Source organism: Paramisgurnus dabryanus, chromosome 7 (genome assembly GCF_030506205.2).
Source record: "Paramisgurnus dabryanus chromosome 7, PD_genome_1.1, whole genome shotgun sequence".
Lineage (NCBI taxonomy): Eukaryota > Metazoa > Chordata > Actinopteri > Cypriniformes > Cobitidae > Paramisgurnus > Paramisgurnus dabryanus.
Window position 1 is genome coordinate 20,607,399 of NC_133343.1, and position 19,630 is coordinate 20,627,028.

Sequence of the window (19,630 nt, forward strand, 5' to 3'; positions counted from 1 at the left end):
TATAATTTTGGTGAAAATACAGCATACAACAAGTCAAGAAGTGTTTTAATAAATGCTAAGCATTATAATGGTAACATTTGGGTACATGAAAAGGTGTTAACTGTTCACCTGTCACTGTTTCAAAGAGAAATATGCTTGTTTCTTCTCACTTGATGGCTCAAAGGTTGATATTATGAACTCAAGGTATTATCTACCTAATTTAATCTGTAATAATATAGGGTTAAGGTTGATCATATCTGGTTTAAAAGCAGTGTAACTGATACAAACGTGATAGAATCATTTATGGGATTAATTTAATACCCTCATTAAGATAGATAAATTTATGCATAAACATACACAACATGTGTATATAAACGCATATTATTATCATAAATGCGATCATGATGTTGTCTCATGACTTTAGAGTTGTGTAAAAAAAAATTCATCTTGCACTTAAAAAGTTTTCTTGACTTTCCCTGCTTAAAAGTTTTACTAAATTAACATAACCATTTTAGAACTAATAAGAATTTAACTTTTGTTACATGTTAAAACTTAATTGATGTCTATGATGTAATTTACATCAACCCTATATGTCTATGCAAAACAAAAACCAGAAGGGCATAGAAAGTTCTTCACAACAAGGACAACTATCTATGAAAACTAATTGGTAAACTTACCTCTACATCAAGTTAATTTGCAGGAATGTTTTTAACCTTGCTTTAAAGAGATCACTAACAGGATAAAACAAAAGCAGTTACAGCAAGTTACTGCGCCCACATTCGCTCGACAAACCCAAGCGGTCTACTAGCGGAACAGTTGCAGGGTCTAAAGTGGTAAAGAAACAGTGTTAACCATGACTTTATCAGCGAGCGGCACGTCAGCACCTCAGGAAGTGAGGTCGCCATAAAGTAAACAGAAGAACAACATACGAGTCGTACTGAATCAGGTGAAGCATATTAACAGCTTGTGTACGATTATATTACTTTCCCATCATTACTTCCTAAAATTTCCAAGCTGGAGGTGAGCATGGTTTAAAGGGTTTAGAGACGACCGGGCTTGATTACCCAAGTTCACAAAAAACTCAGAATAATTGTATTTATTTTAATATTTCTTTTTTAAATGCGTAACCAACATCGGTGTTGTTGACAAATGTTTCACAAACTAAAAACAGGGTTGTACTGTTTCTGTGTTATTCGAGACTAAATACAAGCCCAAACAAGGATGTAAATAAGTACATGACTGCCCCAATCCTCTGGATTCCAACAAGGGCAAAAGCTCTTTAATGCCATTGATGTGGAGGGGGAATTTCGTTTGGAATGGTACTATATTTTTTTTCTTTTTAAATCTTGGATTTCATTATTTTGCCAGCACAGAGAGGACATCAATCCCTGTTACTGACCAACTATTTATAGTTGTAGAGCTAAAAGACCTTGGGACACGGGCCATGACACATAAATTCAGGATATTCCCATGCTGTGTATTTTTAAGTCAAATAAAAAAGATTGTCTCTCAAGCTTTCTCAATTCATTGCCCATTTATTTGTCTCCGGAAGGCCGTTTCGCATGCCAGCAGGGATCTTAGCATCTCAACACGTTTTGACCGGCAGGCCTACCCTGATCAGGCTTGCACGATAAATCTGAAAGTAAATCCATTGAGTAAAAACCATCTGATTCAGATTCGAAAAACGTTCATTTACCCTCCCTCCTGTTCTTCTTAGGATGAACGGTCGAATTAAATTGCTCCATGTGAGGGCACCTGTTGAGAGAACATCATGTGTGTTTTACTTCCGTTCGTTCCCATTGTTTAAGTAATGGAGTATTTAGCTTGAGTCGGGGTTTGCCTTTGTCACAGCGGACAGTGGAGATGTGCTTTGAATATTCAAACTGTCATATACTAAAGTGTTGCCTAGACAAAATTAATGCACGTCAAATAGGGGAGTTTTATTTAATGATTCATCGTACACATTGTCGAAGGCTGTTAATAAAAAACATGTCTAATGGCCAATGATGTAACACCGTTTTGTGTCATTTGGTCGCAGTGAACTCAAATGGAAAATTGGGTGGGGGGTAACTTGCAGTATGATTGGCTGTGTGGTGAGGAATATACATGAAGAAAACAATTATAATGCAATCAATATGATGGGTGGTCTGTGATTTTTGTTTTTTTGGGGGTTTGCACAATGTGTTATTTTTATCAGTGACTCCTTTTGGCTTACATTGTTACCTTGGGCCAGCGCACATGGTTATAATTGGTAGAAGGGTCTGGCAATGTACATGGTGGTGTGACTTTTCATGGGCCACAGTTTCCTCTGTAACTTAGTGTTATTTCTCTTATATATTAAATCTAAGGCTTGAGAAGTACCACCTATTTCCCCAATTTTCTATATAAAATAATTCCCTCCAGGAATCATGTTATCGTAAATTCAACCTCATTGAATTTGGATGTTTGTTTTAATTAATGCTTTCCATCAGCGACCCAAAGGGCATCACTAAAGCTCTCTTTTCTCTCTGTTTACCCCACAGTGTCTTGATGCCAGTACTAGCAGTCATGGAGCTGGGCAGGCAACTGTGCGGGAAGATGAAAAAACAGAGGAAGGCGGAGATGACCGTCCCTGCTGTCATGAAAGGCCTGGAGATCCACTTCTACCTGCCCGACATGCACCAGCTCGAGTACTTCAAAGACTGCCACACTGCAGAAGACCTGTGCGTGGAGGCTGCCAAGAGATGCCGTAAGTCTTCAGATGCCCGTCCACTGTGATCATCACTCACAGTGAGAAAGGAATGCAAATGTGCTGTAAATGGTGATCATGGAGCACTGAAACAGCTCACTGTCTAATGCAATGCATCCCCCAGGATATAGAGTTATGATTATCATTTCATCATACACAGTGAATGGGTTTTATTAAGGAAGTGTTGGAAATTACCAGGGCAGGAATAGTCCCGTCCCCCATGGTGACTCTCATGTTATTTTCTATTTAGTTTACGTTCAGACTGCAGTCAAAATCCGATTTTCTGCTCTCATGTGACCAATAATCTTAAGTTATTAGACTACACAAACTACTAGATTTATTGTTTAGAGTTACATGAAACGCAGCTTGTTGAGGACATCTGTGTATATGTATAAGAACAGTATATTTACATATTAGGGACTTTAAGCAACAGCCTCTGGTGGAACGGCAACGGCATTCTGGCGTTGTATTGCGCATGCGTGAATTTAACTGCTACTTTGCGACGTTCTACTGTAACGGTCTACTACGAGATAACAGCTGATTTGCCGTAGTCGCTACAACGTGAGAGTTTGTGTAAATAAATGTTATGTTTTATGGCATATGACATTGTAATTGTATCAGTTTATGATTGTACCACATGTCTTTTATATAATATCTGTTAAAATGTTTTAAATTTAAGCTAATTTTAAAGATTTTGAAGTATTCAATGTTTTCAAGTATTGCTTAAATCTAGGTTTTTAGACTTATTTACATCATACAATAGTAAAAACTCATCTTCTGACAAAAGATTGTAATTTAATGACAAAACCAACCCTTCTCTTGCTTTTTTAAATGACATTTTTTTGTTTCTCAATAAATGAATTAATACGGCGTTGCGCTGTCCTGTTTACGGTTGCTTAGTGATTTTTACGTTCTTGGCTACGGCGGTGTGACAGCATACTTCCGGTCGCCGTAGCCGTTCCATTCCCAGCTGTTGCTTAAAGTCCCTAATCAGTGACATGAAAACAATTGCAAATGTTTTTATTACGAGTTTGCAATATTATTTAATTAAACAATATTAGTTATTGCCATTAAAGGCAAGTACTTTGCGTAAGTGAATTAGCATAAAGTTAGCGTGCGGTGATGTGGATGCTAATATAGTAATCGTTATAATGTAAAGGGCCCTTAAGTCAGATACAGGTCAGAGGTTTTGCAATGCGTCATCAGTGTCAACAGTCGTATCGGAATTCATGTGACACTTACGTCACTCTAGATTAGGGCTGCACGATAATTCGCACGCATTTATCCTGTAGCCCTACTCTAGATTGATATGCGCCACGATCCCACAAAACCACTTAAAACATTCAATACGTTAAATATTAAGCTTTTGCTGCACATCCCCTTATACACTATAGCCCCAAACCAACACGCAAATAAGCATGTTTGACTTTCCTGCAGCATTGTCCAGATGACCGACTTGCGCATTATATAGGAGCAGAGTGCCTTGAATCGTATCTAAGCAAAGAATCCGAATTGAGCATTAAAGGGGACATATCACGAAAATCTGTCTTTTTCCATGCTTATGTGCTATTTTGGGGTCCCCAGTGCTTCTCTCAGCCGAGGAAATGTAAAAAAATAACAACCCAGTAACTTAGTGTTGGCAAACCATTCTCTGTAAGCAAGTGAAAAAATAGGTATTTGAAATTGGCTCCCCTTGTGATGTTATAATAACACCGCCCCTTAATGTCCACTATCTAACCATGGCATTGCTATTTAGTGCAGAGATCAGCTCATTTGCATTTTAAAGGACACACCCAAAAACATCACATTTTTGCTCACACCTACAAAGGGGCAATTTTAACATGCTATAATAAATTATCTATATGGTATTTTGAGCTAAAACTTCACTACATACTCTGGGGACACCAAAGATTTATTTGACATCTTAAAAAAGTCTTGTGAAATGTCCCCTTTAATGCTTGCTGTCTGAACATAGATTCTGTATTGATTTGTGGGTGTCTGATAGCTTTTTTTGGGTGTCATAAGTTGAATCTTGAGCATGTATCTAATTTGTATATATATATATATTTATATATATTAAAAAAAACCTTTTTTAAAACTTTATTTTTAAACTTTAGAAACTTAACAGTTGGAAAAATATATTTTTTAATATTACTGGCTGTAAAACATGTTGGATGAAAAATAAGCTACTTAAAGAAAAGTTTGGTTTTTAATGTTGAAAAGGAATTAGAGCAATTGAAACGGGTCTTATATTTTAAAGAAAGGGGGATTTGTAACATCAGTGTTTCACAGAAGAGTAAAGAGGAACTGGAAAGGTTTTAATTGTCCTCGTATCATGTGATATGGGCGTTGCTTGTGAAGACATTGACCTGAAGATGATCAGCACTGCGGCTAACCATAGTGTACTTGTCCATCCCCTCCCATCTTACAGTGCATATCTGCTGGGCTCTTGATCAATACTCACAAAATGCACAAAATGGTTGGTGGATAAAAATGTCACGTCCGGAAATTCCTCAAAGTTACAGCCAAGAACGCATGCTGGCTTGGACAGTGAGAGAGGAAAGGGAAGTTTATTAGACAAGAAGGCAGCTGGAGAGGAACTCTGATGGTTTCACACCCTGCAGTTTACCACTTGTATTACTTTAGAGCTTAATACGTCAGAAATCAAGGGGTTTACCTGAACTAAACATGCTATTCCTTTTAGTTACTGTAACTATGAATCACAATTGCTCAAACTTTGTACTTTATACAGTAGATGTTTTAATAAAAGCTCAAATGCATTTATTAGAAGAACTTTATGTACAAAAACAGACATTTGGCTGTAAGCGCTTTCTCGAATGCATCAGATGTTTTTGAAACTCAGAATGAAAGCAAAAGCGAAAGCTGTTTGAATCAGGCATTCATTTTGAAATTGTTTCCCCAGACATCTCGCCTCTGTGCCACAACCTGTTTGCGCTGTATGAAGAAAGCCAGGATGTGTGGTATGCTCCCAACCATGTGTTTAAAATCACAGAGGAGACGAGCATCAAACTTCACTACCGTATGAGGTAAGAGACCATTGTCTTTTTGGTTCAGTTCTGATGACAGAGCCAATTAATGTGTTTTTACATTATTCTATGCTAAGGGGACAGGAAAAGTGAGATGTTAAATGGATAGTTCATGCAAAAATGAAAATTACTACGATTTACTCACCCTGAAGCCATCCGAGATGCATATGTCTGTGCATAATTTTTCAGACTATTTCAGTTGTTTTAGAAAATGTCCTAGCTCTGCCAAGCTTTATAACCGTATAGGGTCCACTTTCTTGAAGTCCAAAGAATGTGCATCCATTCTACCCAAATGGCTCCAGGGGGATAAATACAGGCCTTCTGAGGCAAATGGATGTGATTTTGTTAGAGAAATATCCATATTTAAAACTTTACAAATGAAGATAACTAGCTATTCAAATTAAATAAGAAGCTTTAACACTGATGTTTTAAAATTTGTGCAAAAATGCGATCTTGCAAATGTAATTTAATTGTTTTTGCGGTGAAAACGCAAGGGATGGATTTTTTGTAACAATAAAGGCACATTATGTCATTTTTACTGCCAAGGTTGCAAAACAATAACAAAGGTGTACATTTCTGATGCTGTGAAGGAGCATGGAATGGTGGAAGTTGTCGTCTTTACCATTTGGAAATGGAAATCAATCCAATGGGGCTCACAAGTCATGTTTATGGATGTTGTTATGAAATAGTTTTGTAACTGTTGTGTTGTAACATAAGTCAACAGAGTGACGTACTACTAGATATTAAAAATGCTACTACTACATGTGGCACTGCATAAATTAATCACTGTATGACATCAATGTTTTGTGAGAGTGACTCAACAATCAAGCACTGCTTTCGAATCACTCATATGAAACTTTAATGTCATACCAGAGCTTTAGACTCATTCGTCCCACTGGTCGCACTGGTCTCAGTTGGTCACACCGACTCACAATTTAGTCAAACCCTTTTTTAAATTAATGATGTTGCATGTGTATGAGAGATGCTAGTTTTGCATTGATGTAAAAATTGACCAAGACTTAAAACTTAAAGTATATATAAATATTTTAACTTGATAATTTTCTGTATAAATGCACTCCAGGTGGAGGTGTTTGACCATATACGCAATTATGCATGCATATTGTGTAGTGCTGCACAATTAATCGCATCGCAATCGCGATGTCAGCCTGTGCGATTATATGACAGCAAAATGTTGCTATTATATTAAATAAATAAATGTGTGGACTTGTTAACACAAACTTTCTGATAACAGTTTGACGATTTTCCTTACTTGTCTGTCTTAATTTTGTAATTTTAATAAGGGTTAATATACACTAGTCAACATTCGAAGTGGATCAAAACCTTTCCTAAAAGTTGTCTTAAAACCAATACCCAGTACCCGTTCTTGTCTTAGGACAAGTTTGATGAATGTTTTTGATCCACTTCAAATGTTGACTACTATATATTTGTGTTATACAGTAAAGACTGCAGTATTATTTAAAATTTTATTATTTTATCTTTTCACTTCTGTACCTGAAAATTAACGAAAAATACAAACCAATAAAAAATTATTTGTACTGCGTACATGACAGATCGGTAAATTTCTACATAAACAGAGATGATAAGTACACATCTGAACAAAATAGTGATATTTTAATGAAAATATATTGCATATTGTATATGCATATAGCATTTCGTAATTACTACAGTTGTAATTACATTAAACATTTTTCATATTAATTCTTATTAATAGTCATTTAATCTGGAAAGGATATGACAAACTTTATACTTTTTTCCCCCTATACTTTATCTTTTGATTAAGGAGTGTAACAAAGTGGATAATTTATGACGTATGATGTATAGGTTTCATCAGACGCACGTGCGGTGATTACGCGTCTGAGAAGAACTTAACTTCTGGTCTCTGTTTGTTTAAAGCTCTGATTAGTTGCTAAACTAAACCCTTGAACAAATACTTCGTCAAAAATAACAAATGTTTTGGTTTCCTAAAGATGAGGTATAATGGCGAATCGGCGATCATGGATTACTGCTATTTGATAGGAGGTCTGGCAGCCGATTGGATACATTATATAGTACACATTTTACACGAAAACGTCAGCTAAGTCTAGTTTTTGATAGGCTTTAGCTATGATTTGAAACTGCGTGTTGTTTATTTGGCTTGTTATAAAAAAAAGACTTTGTTGTTATTGATTCTTTGCGGAGTTTACCAGAAGTTATGTTTGTTCCACGAAAGCAGTTTGTTTATGTTGTTACTGCTGAAACCGTCTAGTACAAAAAAGCATTTCTGTCTTCTAAATCTTTAAAATCTTTGAAAAACCCTGCTCAGATCCCCTCAACTTCCCCTTTCTGACAGTGAAACTAAGATAGGAGTCGATTACTGTTTTCAAAACCAGAACTGCCGTCTGGCAGTGTAAAACTCTACCTGTTATGCACACAAACAGGTTACGGTCAACCTTTGTACTCTATCTCTTCCTCTGTGGCATAGAGTACTTTATTCTCACTCATTTTACTTCCTGTTTACAATGAGCTTTCGCTCGCGTGGCAGCAGGGTGCCGCAGTTTTGCTTCTCTGTCTGTTGTTGACATACGGTATGGTAATGCATGTACCCTGTGCACCATATGTTGGCGTATTTGTATTAACTTAAGCTTGCGTACATTGTGTTCGACAGGTTTATGTACTGTATCAGCTTCTGTCAACATGGTTTTACTTTCTTGGCTTAATTAGATAAACACACCTGAAAACGGATGTGCTGTATCTCGTTTCTCTATCATCTCTATTTTCATTGTTTACACAGATTTTATTTCACAAACTGGCATGGTACCAGCGATACAGAGTCTCCGGTTTGGAGACACTCTCTCAGCAAACATAAAGGGGGTTTAATATCTCAGAAGGGCCCCGAGGGGACACCCCTCCTGGATGCAGCATCTCTCGACTACCTGTTTGCACAGGTGAGTTAGGGACACACCTGAAGAGTCACTTGCGTGACTATGCAAGCCATTTTTATAGCATCCTTGAAACAATTTTTTATTTAGTTTAGTCTGCTGTGGTCTAAAGGGGGGTTTTGGTTTGATGGCTATTCAAAACATTTTTAATGTGGTATAATAGGATCTCTTGTTATCATATTTGTTGTTCCCATTTTTGTAGACTAGTATTTGAATGTGTTTATTGGAGCACAGCTATGTATTCAAACAACACCGGGACACTGAACATTAGTCTGTGTGTTACAGCCTGTCATTTAAATTGTATGTTTTGCATACACTGCTTCTAAAAGTCTGTTTAAATGAATGGCCTGGTTTGTTTTAGGGTCAGTATGATTTCCTGAGGGGACTGGCTCCTGTGCGCACTCCGCAGAATGAAGCAGAGCTTCACGAAATCGAGAACGAGTGTTTGGGAATGGCCGTTTTGGCTATTACCCATCATGCCAAGGGCAATGATCTGCCCCTATCAGGAGCCGGAGCTGAGGCCAGGTAACCCACACACACCATATTTTTATGCAAAATTATAAAAGTTTGGGCTAAATATCCCTTTTAACTATTTGGATAGCTTTGGAAGCATTTGTTTCATGCCATAACAACATGCTGTGCTCATGCTGACACTGATACTCAAAATAAATACTCCAATACCACCATCCCATATCACGCAACAAACAAACAACATCTGTTGTTTAAACGATGCCGCATATAGCAAACGCCAGCAGCAGATTGAAAGTACTTTAAAGGGATACTTGTATGCTCATTTTTTTCAGCTCCCCATTTGATTTTTACCATTTTGGAATCCATTCAGCTTATCTCCGTGTCTGGCAGTACCATTTTTATGGTCTAATCAGATTCAATGAATTAGGCTAAGCTATGCTAAAAATGGTACAGCCAGACCCGGAGCTCAGCTGAATGGATTCCAAAACGATAAAAATCAAATGTTTAACTCTAGGGGACCTGGAAAATGAGCATATTTTCAAAAAGTGGAGTATCACAAACATTGTTAAGATTAACAATGTCTATGGTGACAGTTCTGCACCACAATATAAAACTCAATTTAGGTTGAGTTCACAAAAGCCAGGTTTACCTGTATACTGATTTTGGTATTGATGATGGGTATCAGAAAACGAAGTGTTTTGGGAAATGCTGCTTATGAAATGAGTGAATCCCTACCTTTCTTTCATCTACAGCTACAAACGCTTCATACCAGACAGTCTCAACCGGACCATCAAGCAGCGCAACTTCCTAACACGCATACGAATCAACAACGTGTTCAAGAACTTCCTTAATGAGTTCAACAGCAAGACCATCCAGGACAGCAACATCACCCTTTACGACCTGAAGGTGAAGTACCTGTCCACTCTTGAGACACTTACCCAAGGCCTGGGCCGGGAAACCGTGGAGCCCAAGAGCCTCAAAGTATCTGGGGAGACCGAGTGCTCACCAGCCCACTCCCTTCCCATGGGGGATGATGGACTGGACTACGAGGTGCAAGTATCTGGAACCACTGGGATCTCTTGGAGGAGAAAGCCCTTAATGGTGAGTGTGGAGATGGGTTCAGGTTTATTAAAATTTTTTTAAAGACTTCTGTTCCAAAATCTAGTTAGCTGCTTCTGTAAGCAGCATTTTAAGGCATCATGGGTGTGCTCTTTATGCGGGCGGCTGTTCCAGATGAATGGAGGTGGGCAGCATAATTGTGCTGTCTCCTAACTTGCCATGTTTTGTTTTTTGGGAAAGGCAATCCCATATTGCACTGCAACAAATAAAAAGAAATCCAAAAATGTACTTCTACTCTGAGAAGTAATTGCATAAATGTTAAGTGTAATTTTAACGTACTTTCCCCTGTATTAGCCAACTAGGTTTTGGAACAGGTTTTTTTACAATTTGTTTTTTATGGTTTATTTTTAAACCTGATCTTTTAATCTTTCTTATATAGAATCTGTTGATTGTGAAAGAGAAAAATAAATCAAAGAAAAACAAGAATGACAACAAGCAGAAGAATGACAAGAAGAAAGACACCAGCAACGGATGGATACTTTTCTCAGACTTTTATGAAATCACCCACATCGTCATTAAGGAGTCTTGCGTCACCATTTACAGACAAGACAATAAAACCATGGTACTGTTGTCACTTTGAGCAAGTATTAATAGGACAAACTTGTTTTAACCTCCAGACACCTTTGAAGGCTGATGATTCATATTCATACTCCTTATCTGATTCATAAGTCATATACGTCAGTGACTTTAATCTGATTTGGCTTGTAAAAACAATGTACTCTTGGCCTTTTCTCTGCAGGAGATGGATCTGATTTATCGCGATGCTGCTCTGTCTTTTGTTGCATTGGTGGACGGTTTCTTTAGACTGACAGTGGATGCCCATCATTACCTGTGCACAGAAGTCGCACCTTCGTCAGTGGTCCAGAATTTAGAAAATGGCTGTCATGGCCCTATATGGTATGACCATATTTGTATATAGCCAGGTTTAAATCTGATCTAATCTGAATCATTTAAAGATGATCTTCGTGGTAAATTTGCACATCTGACATAAATTCTCACACTTCATGCTATACTTTAATTGCAAAATGAAATAAAAATGAAATACCGAAATATAATACTGATGAACTTATAGTGCAACTGATCGTTGATTATGAATTATCTTTCTTGATTTAATTTAATTACTGCATGTCATAATCAGTTTTCAGGAGAGTAATTTTGAAATGAGTTGTGTTGTTTTTGTCTGTACAGCACCGAGTATGCTATTCATAAACTCCGTCAGGAAGGGAACGAAGAGGGAACCTACGTCCTGCGCTGGAGTTGCACAGACTATAACTACATCATCATGACTGTTGTCTGCGTTGAGGTACACACAAACCATGAAACCAGTTAATGATGATGCTGTAGAGTAGACAGAAGATGGGTCATTTATAGCACATTCAGAGGTAGTTAAGAAAAGTCATCTGTTGTGTATCGTCTTTGGGACTGGACACCTGATTTATTGGTTATTTGGGTTTTTTTATGTAACGTGTGGCTGGGGCTTGGAATTGGAGACCTCTGAATCATGGGCCCCATGTAAATACATGAAATAATTACGGGCTCTTGTATTGGATAGAAGTGATTGATGGATCTCCTCATTGGTATCTCAATGCTTAAGGACCTGCGTGTCCATCTGTATATAACCCCTGTCTTGCAAACACTTGATGGATTTGCTAAAGCAAACTTTGTGCACTTGTCACTAATTGTATGGATACTTTTTAGGAAAAAATGTTGTAAGAATGATTACTGTAAGTTTTTATATCCACATTTATGAGGAAGAAACAAAGTTGTGGATATGACATTTCTCCTTTTTCTGAAATATCCACTTACCGTACTTAACTATGAAAAATAAGAAATAAATAATCTTGACATTTGCATGCAACTGCCCATATAGCCTGCCAAAAGTATTAGTCGTGATTCATACCTATAATTATAATGCCTGGCTGATATTGATTCCGAATCATAATGCGATATTATGCACAGCTATTTCATGTACTGTAGCTTTTAATCAGTAAGTCCCTATCAATTTAAAATCACTGAGTCATTTATAGCACGCATTTGAAAAAGTAAGACTCGTCAAACATAATCATTATAAATATTCTTTATTATCATGATAAAACCTGAAAAGGTTTGATGAACGGCGATATAAATATTCTTGTAGGTATAGAGGGTATGCAAGTGACGTCACTTTTGGCAAAAACTGAGTGGCAAAAAGTTTGAGCAACAGCATAAGCATAACATGGAAAACGCGTCTAAAATGGGAAAAGTAGTTGTGTGATCGACTGTGCTAACAGATTCAACAAAATTTTTCAATCTGCAAAAAACACTTGAAGGAGAAGTAAATCGGTAGCAGTAGCCATATGCCAGGTATGTACAATTGTGGGATAAAAAATCCTATAAAAATACACCAATCTTATTCTGTGTAATTGCAAAGTTTGTCAGTGATCCTTCATTAAAATAAACATCCATTCTGATGAGTCTTGTGTTCTACAAAGGTGGGATGGTTTTATAGTGTTAGGCAAGACAAACATTGTCTGCAATGTCTGGCCATATGCCAATGTCCACAGACTACTGGTTGTTGGCAAGTTGTTAGGGTCACTTAAGGCCAACTAAATTCAATTTAAGCTGATAATAGTCAGTTTTACTGCCGTTTTCGCAGCAGCCGCTATGAAAACCAGCCATTTTGTTGAAAGTTTTGCCACTCAACAGGGCGAGCTCCGGCGTCGTCACATGGAAAGTGACGACGTTGCATACCCTCTATTTCGTGGAGCTGCATGTGTTAATGTTACTTCTTCTGTGGCGCATATTGAGTTTCTGCACTAAAGTTCCCTTTGGGTTTTGGCTGTAGCAGCATTTCAACGTAATTTATCGAGAAGCGTAGCAATGAGAAAAATTGCACGATTTATTGCCACATCTCTATGCTCAACTCATCTGTTTTTCACTTTTTGCTGTATTCTTTCGCTGCTCTTTCTTTATTTATAATGTGCTTTATTTTTGTCCTTTCTCTCTCTCTCTCTTTTACACATTTGTTCTTTCAGATGGATCTGTGTGAGTCGAGGCCTGTTCCCCAATATAAAAACTTCCAAATTGAAGCAAGTCCTCAGGGCTACAGGCTCTTTGGCACAGAGACGTTTAGGCCCAATCTAAGGGAACTCCTGGAGCACTTACAGGGCCAGAACCTGCGCACAGAGAACCTGCGCTTCCAGCTGCGCAGATGCTGCCCACCACAGCCCAGAGGTATCAGTGCTCTTCACACTTGCCAACTTATCATTTGTCAGTGAGTGAAACTAATTAGAGTTCATTCATATCCAAACTAGAAATGTGTCCTGATTTTCATTTTCGTTTGATGTCAGTAAGGTTCACTGGGGATGTGGCTGGGATTTCCTTCCAAAGAAATAAAACACTGAATCATTTTTCTTTAGAGCCAGTGTTAGGTTATGTACAGTTTTAACAAAAGTCCTATTTGTACAGCTTTTCCTGAACTGAAACTCAGATCAGAAGCTGTAAAGGTTATTGGTCGTTCACGTTTACTGTCAGCAGCTTGCTGAAATGCCAGGATTTTCCAGGATGTTCATTAGGTTTTCTACGTTACCACATGTAAATTTTTGATTATTTGAATTATGCAGTAAAAGTTTTGGTGTGGCTTGTTAAGTTCGCTATTGGAATGTAGACATGTTTTATCACTTGTAAATTATACATGTAAAACATGTGCCATAAGCAATAAACCATCATTTTGTTTGGCAGATTTTCATAATGGCAGGTCAAACTGCTTTTCAGTAAATACGCAGCTGCAAAAATAAGCACATAGAATCAGTAAGTAAGCCTGACAGTGAAGGAAGTATTGCAGGAGGAGTTGTTGGATGACCGGTTTGACTGCGTTAACTAGGCTAAAAAAGCGAAGAGGTAGTGTGACGTTTTTGCTGGAACAGGAAATTACACGGCTTAATGAAGTCACTAGGTGTTTTTAGCTCGGAGACCAGTTTGAAGATTTGCAAATCTTCTTAAGTCCTTTCCACACTGTAGTTCAAAATTGTCATATTCGTCATCCTACAAATTTGATGCATATTAATGAATTAGTTTAGGGATGTGCACAAGTGATCGAATATTCAAATATTCAATCTGCAATAATAATTTGAGCTGAGCGTGAAAAAAAAGTAGCTGCTGGGTTATTTGAAAAATGCAAAGCTTCCATTGGAAACAATTGAAAACATGTGCCGGACGCAGGCGTAAAAGCTTTGGTGTGCATGCCCCGTAAGGCTACTGCTCATTTATTGCTTTTTCAAGTCTTGTATAGACTTTAATGTAAAATATACATGAAAATTAATTTATATGTATTTCTGAAGTCTAATTTAAGTATTTAAAGTTTTAATGCCGGGTTGTCCACACGCTTGTGTGTTATGTAGACGTGCTTCACCTAATCATGAGAGATTTGTTAGCTTCCTGTTATATAGCCGACTTTATTTTGTTAATACAGAGCTAAACGAGACTATGAGACTAGTCTGGTGTTAGCCAGTCTAGAGAAAGAGATGTGGTCTGGGAACCACATGCTAATTTTCTCGTATTTGAGGGGTGGTTTACGAATGCCAGGGTCGTTTATTGGGCGTTACAAATGTCTATCCAATACGTCTGTACGTAGCTCATAGACAATAGTTTCAATTATACCAGATGACGTATGTAGAGCGACATCAATATAAGTTAATTGTACTTCGTCGGCAACGATGCCTAGCAGGTTGGTCCTATAAAACTCTTTGGCTATCATGTCTTGCCATATCCAAACATCCTTCTTGGATACGAAATTGTTTTAACGCCAAACGTTGCTTTTTTTAAATAAACTTGTGTTTAAATGAAACTACTTATAACACTATCTAAGGCTGAAATGAAAAGTAACTTCGCGTCTGCTGCGGTGTTGGAAAAACAAAACTGCTTCGGGATATCGCATAGACGTCATCATCGTCTTGCTGTCCCCTCTCTGTTCTGTGATTGGTTCCCTATTTCAGGGGGAAAATTGGTCCATAGTTTCATGCTAGACTTGCAGCGTGAATAAATTTGCGCACAAGGCAGCTAAGGGAAACCAGGCTAAGACGAGAAGGACACAGAGAATGAAACTAATTGGAGAACATTATTATAAGTAGGGATGCACCGAAATGAAAATTCTTGGCCGAAACCGAAAATGAGGAAACCAAGGCCGAAAAACCGAAACCGAAACACCGAAATAAATTATTATGCCAATAATAATTAAATGCATCCACGCCGCATACATGTTGCTTCAGACAAGCACGTGCATATCGCGGTTTCTGTTTGCGTCATCACAACATTTCGGCCGTATTGTTTCGGTGATAAAAGTCGAAAATGCTCTTTTGGGCCATTTTCGGCTGAAAATTTTCGGTGGCCGAATATTCGGTGCATCCCTAATTATAAGCGGTGCACTGTGGAAATTAACCTAACAGCAATAACATATCAAGTTAGCTTACGTTATTTGTAAAATAATGTTAAATTCAGCTATTCTTGTTAGATCCATCTGTTGTTTTTACTGTGATAACCACGGAGCAGAGTGGGTTTTCTCCAGACTTATCGAACAGGTTTTCACCTAAGCAGGAAGGCTTAATATGGTTGTCTTTCTTCACAAAAACATGTCAAACTAAACAAAGAAGATATTAATATGCCGACTGTGCAGTCTGTTATGTTATTTTTGCTCAGGGCTGATGAAAAATTTTCAGTTAAAAGAGTTTTTGCTTTAACCCCTTCAAATGTTGTGTAAAGCGCTCTCTATTAGCACAGTTGAAGCATTGCTCTTGGATTGAGTGATATTTTAAAGCACAAACCAGAATGCCAAAAAAGCTGTACTGTTTTTCTATACTGAACTATTTGTGGATTTAGTTTGAATTAAGCTTAATTTTTCTTTATTTGCCTTTTTATGTAACTGTAAGGGCTTCAAAGATATATAAAGCTAGAAATATAGTCCTGTTTTACGCATGGATACACAAGGGTTCACATACGGTGCGCGTGACGCTAATCTCGTCATCAGAATTTTATGCACGTACTGTACACACAGCAGGAACCGTGTGTACTTTGTAAGCGTAAGTTGGGCGTACAGGAGAATGTAGCATGCAGCCCAGGAGATGCATTGCATTTTGTCGCAATGCCCATGCGTCAAACGTTTGTGTACACGTACTAGTCAAATAAACTAGGCTTTGCAGACGGTACTCCGGGGTACTCAAACAAGTGTTTTGACTTTGCTAAGCTGAAAGAGGAATTAGCTTTTCAGTGACGAGCTTTTCCTTCAATGTCAATTTGCTCTTTAGAGAAGTGAGATATCAGAATACACGCAAAGGCTGTCGTGTCCTTGCATAACCTAGGGCAGATGTTAAACTGGCAGCTAATAGTACTGAAGTTTTATTTTTCATGCAACTGATCCAGGATCAGAAGTGTTATCCAGCAAACCAACAGTTGGTTGTAGAAAATGTTTAAAGAAAGAACAAATAGACAAAAGACGTGTACAGGGCCAAGAACTATATTTTGCATGTTTGTGATAAATAGTGGAGGTCATTATGTAACCATACAACTATGTAAAGTCTACAGTTGTTTGGAGTTTTAGTAGATTTATTTAGTTTTATGTATTATTTGTGTTATGTATTATATGTGACCCTGCCTGTGAAATCCCAGCTAATGTGATTTTTCAGTCATTTACAGTTTAAACATAAAATTCTGTATAATGTAAAGAACATTCAGTGAAAATATGACTTTGATTATATAATATTGACTGAGTAAGGCCATGTCAAAGATTTGATGAATTTCGTTTTAAGAAAATTCTGAGAATTAAAAACAAGCTAATATTTAATGCTGCTGTGCATGTGATTTATTATTATGCTCCGTTTTCACTTTCTAATGATAGAAAAGAGGTTCCTGAAACAAATAATATAAGAATGATCATGTTATAAGTTAGATTATACAACTTTAGCCGGTGTTTCACAGGTGGGGTTGTATGCTGAATATAAATATATATATTAGTATTAATTATATACAATATAAGTTATCTGGTTTACAATGTAACAGCTCTTTATTGTTGCAAAGTAGAATGCCAGAAAAAATTAGCTTGTGAAAAACGCCCTGTTATTGCACGTTGGAGAATGTATCTGGTCTTGTTTACATCTGTTCGTCAGTACATGCTGAGGCATCGGTGACGGGCAGGAAATGTAGTAAATGTGGGTTTCCGTGCACATCTTTTGATCTCTTTACCCTACTTGCACTTATAAAAACAGATCTGTGCCTGTCTTCATTAAGATGATGTCAGTGATCAGACAAAAGACCCACTGATGCTGCAGAACAATCATGAGATACATGAGCATAACCCTCTCACAAACACTTTAAATGTTAACACGCATGTGAAGCCACACACTTATTGTTTTGATGTAGGATGTGTCGTGTTTTGTATAACAGTGAACTGTCTCGCTGCACAACTTCCTCTTCTTTGTTTAGGTGGGGGTAGCTTTCACACGCGTGCACAAACAAGTATATGTTTATCTGCTTTTGTCACTCCCAATTAAACGTTCGGTAAGACGTAACACAAACATACTTTGAGTAAGCGTAATTCAGATGCGCTAATTATAAATAAGACTGGATAGATCAAACCAGAATATATTTAGATGTGTGTTCATTCTCCAAATTTAGATCGTTCAGCCTGTCCTGTTTGTGTTGCCAACCAGTCAAAAATTGTTTTTCTACCCTTCAGAAATTTCCAACTTGTTGGTAATGACCAAGAACCGAGAGCCTGTTGCCCAACGACAACCGCAAGTCAGCCAGCTGAGTTTCCATCGCATCCTTAAGGAGGAGATTGTGCAGGTGATCTTTTATTTTTATTTTGCATTTACACTAAAACTGAGGGATATACTAAAACAGACAGTAATTAAAGACATATACAGCAGGGGCTTTCAAACTGTGGGTTGCACAGTGGTACTAGGTGGGTTGCACAAAGTCGCTTGGCTGTAGTAACGGTGAATGACACAATGAAACAGTTTAGTCCAACGAATGACAAGCAATGACATGAATTCTGATATGATACACCATAAGGTATTTTGATAGTGCAGTTAAACTTGCATGTCATTAATAAAATAAAAAGGAAAAAAATTAATTATATTTCTATTTTAAAATAAATTGGTGGGCCCCAGGATAGATTATACCTATTTAAGTGGGTCACAAAATGACAAGTTTGGGAACCCCTGATATATATCGACTTTAAAATCAACAGCACTTTTTCAAAAATGACTGCAGAACATTATTACTATTAGAAAGTAGGTTTGAACCCACAAATGGGGTAAAAAGCATGACTTGTTACTAGTATTCATACACAGGCAGTTGCTGTATGAATCGATCTAAATCTGAAGTGTCACCGGTTACTGTCTTAAAGGAGCATTTCACCCGTAAAAACATTAATTTTTATTGAAAGTGTGTCATATTTGTAATCGAAATTTAACATACGTTTAGAATTTGGTGCCTATTTGACCGAGAAAAGGGGTGTTTGTAGTCTCACCCCCTCAACAAAGATATTTGACTTCCTTCTTTCAATGATGCAAAATTATGATTTTTACATCATTGAAAGAAGGAAGTGCAACACTGAAATCTGTATTTTTGTCTCCTGTCTCAGCGGCAACTGAGGAAATGATGCATGACCAATCAAAAACATGACTGGGGTTCTAACTATACAAAGCTTAATGCAAATTGGTGAAGTGTCACTTTAATCACATTACCTGTTACAAGGCATTGTCAGGGCTTGCCCCCCAGAATATTAGTGACCTTATAGTTCCCTATTCTCCTTTTAGAGCTCTTAGGTCTTCCGATCAACTACTTTTAAAGGTACCTCGTTGTAATTTAAAATCAAAAGGAGATCGTGCTTTTTCCGTGGTAGGTCCAAAACTCTGGAATAGTCTCCCATTCCATGTGAGGTCAGCTCCATCCGTTACAACTTTTAAGTCTTATTTAAAAACTCATCTATTTTCTTTAGCTTTTGAATAAAGTATTTTTGTTGTGTTGTATGATTTTAATTTTATTATTTTGTAAAGCACTTTGGGACAACGTCTGTTGTTTAAAGAATGTGCTATATAAATAAAGTTGCTTGCATGTCATGTTGTTCAGGGTGAGCATTTGGGTCGGGGTACGCGAACCAACATCTATGCAGGTGTTCTGAAGCTGAAGAGTGAGGATGATGATGAGATGGGAGGATATTCACAGGAGATGAAGGTGGTGTTGAAAGTCCTGGGCTCAGGACACAGAGACATCTCTTTGGTAAGATGCACGTCTTGGAATACACAGAAAACATAAGCTGCGTTTACATGGACAATTGTAATCAGTTTAAATGTTCAATCGGAATGGAAATG

General features: G+C 37.5%; 1 protein-coding gene across 3 annotated transcripts in view; it reads left to right on the forward strand.

Annotated features, from left to right (window-relative positions):
* The window catches only part of jak1 (Janus kinase 1), a 41,963-nt gene that overhangs the window by 5,135 nt on the left and 17,198 nt on the right, over window positions 1-19,630 (forward strand). For all 3 annotated transcript variants that reach the window (XM_065239893.2, XM_065239887.2, XM_073815152.1), the window contains exons 2-12: window positions 2,502-2,707; window positions 5,631-5,754; window positions 8,546-8,699; window positions 9,055-9,218; window positions 9,917-10,265; window positions 10,663-10,845; window positions 11,023-11,180; window positions 11,472-11,586; window positions 13,298-13,496; window positions 17,989-18,098; window positions 19,389-19,538. In XM_065239893.2, coding sequence (XP_065095965.1) covers window positions 2,509-2,707; window positions 5,631-5,754; window positions 8,546-8,699; window positions 9,055-9,218; window positions 9,917-10,265; window positions 10,663-10,845; window positions 11,023-11,180; window positions 11,472-11,586; window positions 13,298-13,496; window positions 17,989-18,098; window positions 19,389-19,538 — 1,905 coding nt within the window. In that variant the 5' untranslated portion in view covers window positions 2,502-2,508. The remainder of the gene's footprint in view (window positions 1-2,501; window positions 2,708-5,630; window positions 5,755-8,545; window positions 8,700-9,054; window positions 9,219-9,916; window positions 10,266-10,662; window positions 10,846-11,022; window positions 11,181-11,471; window positions 11,587-13,297; window positions 13,497-17,988; window positions 18,099-19,388; window positions 19,539-19,630) is intronic.